General features: G+C 38.0%; 1 gene segment (V, D, J or C); it reads right to left on the bottom strand.

The window, feature by feature from the left end:
• Positions 1 to 4239: 4239 nt before the first annotated feature.
• LOC119515607 lies at positions 4240 to 4749 on the bottom strand. The segment is given in 2 exon segments: positions 4240 to 4568; positions 4653 to 4749. Coding segments are annotated over 2 exon segments (375 nt in total).
• Between the last annotated feature and the right edge of the window lie 1192 nt (positions 4750 to 5941).

Genomic DNA, 5941 nt, shown 5'->3' with positions numbered 1-5941 from the left:
ACAGGGAATATATTATATATTATGTATATATGGTCACACAAACATACATGTACATAAAAACAATTTTAAAAAGCACAAAAATCTCTTTCTTTCAATCTTGGATAGAACATTGACTTTCTTAGAAAATGTGCAATGGCCATTATCTGGGGTTTACATGTTTTGCAGAAGAAGAGGGAACTCCAGGCAAGGCCAGGAAACTCCTCCTCAGCTTCTCTCTGTACCTGCCCCTGGGGATGGCCTCTAATCTCTACTGAGATGATCATGAGATTGTACTTCTTATTCTACTTGGTTAATATATTATAGTAATTCATTAATGCATGATAGGTCAACCTTGCAACCCTAAGATAAATTGTTTAGGACACATAATTATTTTTTATGTTACTTTAATTTTCTATCTTGTATTTTTTTAAGGATTTTGTTCCCATATTCAGAAGTGATGTTGGTACATTGTTTTCTTTCCTTCTGATGACTCTTTCTGGCATTGGAGTCAGCAAAATATATGCCATATATAATGATTGGGGAAGTGTTCCTTTTTTTCTATCTTTAGGAACAATTTTTTCCAAGTTTTTAAGCATTGTGATTCATTCCTTTTTGAATGAATGCTAGAATACACATGTGAATCTATATTCTCCTTGAACTTTATTCATGGTTATTTAACGTTACTGATTCAATCTCTTAATTTGTTATATATGTATTCAAATTATTTATTTATTTTGGATTTCTAGCATTTTTTCCCTTTTCATCTAAGTTTTCTAAATTTTTGGCTCACAAATATTAAAAGTATTCTTGATAATCATTTTTATTTATGTTTTTTTTTTCAAGAATGCCATCTTCTATTTAGTAATTCTAATAATTTTTATAATTCTGTCATTTAAATGCCTGGTGTTTTTTTTTAACTTTCAATTATTCATTTCATCCCCAGAATTTCCTTTTAGTTGTTTAAAAAATTACTATCCTTTTATTGATATTAACTATTTGATTCCAGGTTGCCAATATATCTTCCTTTCCTTCTTTAATCAAGCTTTCCTGTTCCAGTTTCTGTTGCATGCATTTTTTCAAGTTTCCGTGTCCTATATACTTGCATTTTTGTCTATCTCATAATTTCTCATTGGAAACTGGAGAGTCTGGATAATATATTGTAGCAAGTCCAAATACTGCCAGTCCTCCCACCAGTGCTTGATTTTTGCCTCCTTCCTAGCTTAGGGACTGGCTGGAATAATGCAGTGGTGTGTTCCTGCCCCACTGTGATGAGTCTCTGATATTTTTCCTCAGGGGAGATTTGCTTCCTCACACAGTCACCGTGGCGTGAGAGCTGAACCTGTACTCCACTCTTCAAAGCTTCTAGCAGCCTCACATCACTATTGGACAATGCTAACTGTTGGCCATTTGTTCTATTCCTGAGTACTGTACCTGAAGCCTAAGTGCATCTACTATCTAATGAAAACAAATTTGGACACTTCTGATCGTTACTTATGAATTCAGTATTTAGTGATTTTATTCACAAAAGTGGTCTCCTCTCAACTGTCTTATTCACCATTCCTCACTTATAAACTATCTGATTTTCAGTCTAGACTTTGCATCCATTAGATACAGGAATCTTATTCCAATTCCCTTCATCACAATACCCACTGTTTCTGTGAAAATTCTTATCTTTAAACTACTCTCAAATCTGTTGTAATGAACTTACCAAGGTCTTGGATCAGAACTCTAAAGCTGGGGATGAGAAAATAAAAGCTCACTCTGAGAGACACCACACTAGGCACTGAGCACTTGGTGAAGGAGGGGGAACCTATTGGGATACACTATGCTTGTCCTCCTGGCTTGGGATCATGACTTAATGAGCAAAAAAAAGGATATTCTCCGGGATGCACTCCCAAGATCGAACCACAATTCCATGACTGGGCTTTGAGCAAAAGAATGAAGCAGTATTTCTGGATCACACTCACTCTGCACTTAGGTTCAGAAGCAGCATCTGGTTAGTATGAGACCTGCTGATAGGCTACATTTCCTGAGAAGAGACACCTCTTATGCATGTTTATTGTAGATTATGTCGCTCAGCAAATTTACTGCAATTAATTCTTACATTCTTGTGTATCTAACATTTGTTCATCTTTATACTAAGTAGTTTTTCAATATATCCATAAACCTTATTTTATTTATATTTTAACCTGATGATTGGTATTTTTGTTTCCAATTAATGGACAATACAATGCAATATGCAACTCATTTTGAAAATCTAGTAGTTGTGAAAAATATTTTTCTTGCTCTTAATGACAAGTAACAAAAAGAGATCTGGAAATCTACAAAGTATCAAAATTTATTCAACACATCACATATTTGAAGCAACAGAGTAAAGAATAATACTAAAATTTGGAGACAGAGTTGCTACAATAAAGAAAGAGGACTGAATTTAAATTCTAGTTGGCACAAATATCACATGATCACCTATAAGTTAGTAAGAACATTAAAATGTTGTCATAAATGAATTTCTATCTTTAATTGAGATCAAGATCCTGGAGTGTATCTGACAGAGGACATATCCATGTTTTCTTGCAGGTTTTTCTTCCACAAAATAATAACAAACTAAAAACTAAACAGAACAACAAAAAAGGCAAAGCTATTAATCCCTGGTGGTGCTTGGGGAAGCAATGGTAGAAATTCATCCACAACCACCTCCATAGTTCTACCAGAATTCAAATCAACTAATTTGAATGGGGAAAGCAGAGGAAGCAATTACACTGTGTGCACTTGTGGGATCCAGAAGAAACAGTTCAGGGAAAGAGCTCACCATCGAATGTATGCCCAGAACAACCTTCTCTCTCTTCACTGAGGAATAACAACCTTAACCTGCAGAAGAGAGGCTCTGAATTTGACAGCTGAAGGCATTATTGAAAAACTATTGCTGCTTTGTCAGAAAAGTCAGATAAAACACACTGTAACCCAGAGTGGGGCTGAAATACATGACAGGCAAAACACTGCCTCATGAGGATGATGTTCCCACCACTGACCATCCTGCTCAGATCCCAGCCTATCTCCAGGATTCTGAGATTCAGAGACTCCAGTATGCACAGAGCCAGGTATGCATCAGGAGATGGTCATGTTCTGAAAGGGTATAGTTTCCCCGTGCTGGTTCTGATGGATGTACTTGGACATGCACCACTGGTTTCAGGAACTTTCATTCCTTTAACAGAAGTCACAGTGAAGAGGAAACTGTTTCCCAGGTACAGGGACAGAGCAGAGAGGAGGCAGTGGTGGGCAGGCTCAGCTTCCCAGGATGAGCTGGAATGTGAGCTCCAAGCACACATCTGGGTAGGTCCATCCTTCCTATGAGGACCCTCAGTTGAGGTCTGCCTTCAGAAGCCTGTGGCTGTACAGGGAGGACTAGAATTGTGACAAGTTCTTTCTGTTGATTTACCTGCTTCACAGTAAAATGTAATATGGTGCTTGATAGTATATTTATAAAACAAATATTTGATGAATTTTGAGAAAAAATATGTGGCAATATTTGATTTGTAGAGACATGAAAAACAAATAGTTATTAATTAAGAATAAATGGTGTCAGGAATGCTATATAGATTAAAGATGTTACATTAAGAATCAACTATTTTTAGCTTATATATCTGTGAATATATATTGAAAACCCATATGTTTCTGATACAATTATGGCATTTATGTAATGGAATCATTTTTATAAGGAATTTAATATAAGAGCAGAGAACTGGTCACTGATGTCATATGAGAGAGAGGGAACAAACTGAGGCACTTGGAAACTGCTCCTACGGAGGGCCAGGCTTCCCCAAAACTTCATACTTCCCCTAAGGAAATAGGTTCAACATGATGGTGGGTTTGGATAGTTTTCCTAAATATTTTCAGAAATGTGAGTTACATTGAGGGAAACAAGTTCACTGAGAAGGTAAATTCAAGTTTTACTCACATTTTCAGGCATATTCATGCAATATAAATATCATTGTAAATAGTATGTGTATCTATGTATTTAAACATACATTTAGTAAAAAAAGCCTGTCCTGAATTTGAATCTTATATTTATCATATCACCGCTTACATGTTATGGGGTTTCCTGTGAGGCAAGAACAGGGAACACCAGGCAAGGTAAGGAAACTCCTCTCAGCCCCTCTCTGAACCTGCTAGTAGGAGTGGACCCTGAGTGCCCCCTTGTGGTGCCAAGTGTCCCCTGCAGCCCAGCCCCTCCTGTGCCCTCAGGGGAGGTTTGTGTCTGGGCTAACCCTGACTTCCTCTCACTGTGTCTCTTGCACAGTAATACGTGGCTGTGTCCTCAGATTTCAGGCCGCTCAGCTTTAAATAGACTTCATTTTTGGAGTTGTCCTTGGTGATGGTGACTCGGGACTTAAGAGTTGGGTTATAGTATGTGCTTCCACTACCAGTTATCTCAGCAACCCACTCCAGCCCCTTTCCTGGAGCCTGGCGGATCCAGTCCATATCATAGCTGGATAAAGAGAATCCAGAGACAGAGCAGGTGAGAGACAGGGTCTGTGAGGGCTTCACCAGGCCAGGTCCCGATTCCTTCAGCTGCACCTGGGACAGGACACCTGAGGACAAGGAGAACCACAGTGAGTCCTGCTCACAGGTGCATCATCCCCATTACCTTCATGTCTGAATTCTGAAACACTCACATCTGGGAGCTGCCACCAGAATGAGGAAGAACCACAAGGCTTTCATGTTCTTAAGGATGATGCCTCTGACACCCAGAAAATTATTTACAGAAAACAAAGAAGCCTGAATTTAAGTAATTGTGCCTGGACATTCATACGGTTACCTAGGTGGTGATTTGCATGTGGGTGGTATCTTTCTATGTAAAGATGAAAGGGGTAGAGTAGGACATTTTCTCTGGTGCTTCCTGGAGAGAATTAAGCTGGAGTTTCCTTATCTTCTCTTAGGGTCTCTCTTTCTATAAGCCCAGGTTCTGTTTCCTCCACACAAGAAACATGCTGCATGAGCTGATAAGGAAGTCAGATCTTTTCAGGGATAATGGATGGCTTTGGAATAGGGCAAATGTGACTCTATTCCAAGTGATGTATTTATGTAGCAAATAGCCACCATAAGTCAAGAACCCCCTAAATTTCTGTAAACATGTTCTGGTACATTAATTTCCTCTGTTACAAATGTCCATGATATATTCCAAAATTTTAGGCAGCAACTAAATATAGGAAGAATGGTGAATTATGAGACAATGCATACATGCATTTTTCTGTGAATTGTGATGGCTTTCAGCAAATCACTAACTAGTGTGTATATATTGTCACATGAAACAGCATCATTCCAGTGCATAGTCAAGGTTACTGTGTTGTTGAATTTAGTATTGAAAGCCTATTAATTACTTTTATTTTGAAACAGGATAGAGGTTTCTTCTTAAATAGGTAATCAATCTCAGTGTTGTGCAAATCTCACATAGCAGTATAACCCTGTCATTTTATTTTTCAAACTGCATGTCAGTAAGAAAAGTACATTGAGCTCTGCCAGTGAGGGAAAACTTTTAATATCTCAAAACCTCCTAAGGGTTAAAATAGAGACAAATAATGGAAGATCAGACAATTATATACAGGAACCAGGTTACCAACTTAGGAAGATCAGACACTTATATACAGGAACCAGGTTACCAACTCAGTTATATACAGGAACCAGTTACCAACTCAGGTTTACTAGAAGTGTCTAGTTTTGACACTTTGGATTATGGAATTTGAATTCAGTGAAATGTTTCCACTCCCTCCTATGAAGTAATATGCATTATCCTTGGTAATCAACTCACACAGTGGATAGATTGCAGAAGGATTGAGCTTACAATGGCCTGAAGGAAACAGGTCTCCTTGAACACTCACTTGAGAGCTTCCCCTGTGAGACCCTGTGTCACAGAATCTTGGAATTGTATCTGACATGCTCTAAGTTAGTCAGATAGATGGAGATC

Source organism: Choloepus didactylus, chromosome 19 (genome assembly GCF_015220235.1).
Source record: "Choloepus didactylus isolate mChoDid1 chromosome 19, mChoDid1.pri, whole genome shotgun sequence".
NCBI lineage: Eukaryota > Metazoa > Chordata > Mammalia > Pilosa > Megalonychidae > Choloepus > Choloepus didactylus.
This window is presented reverse-complemented; position numbering and strand designations above follow the sequence as displayed.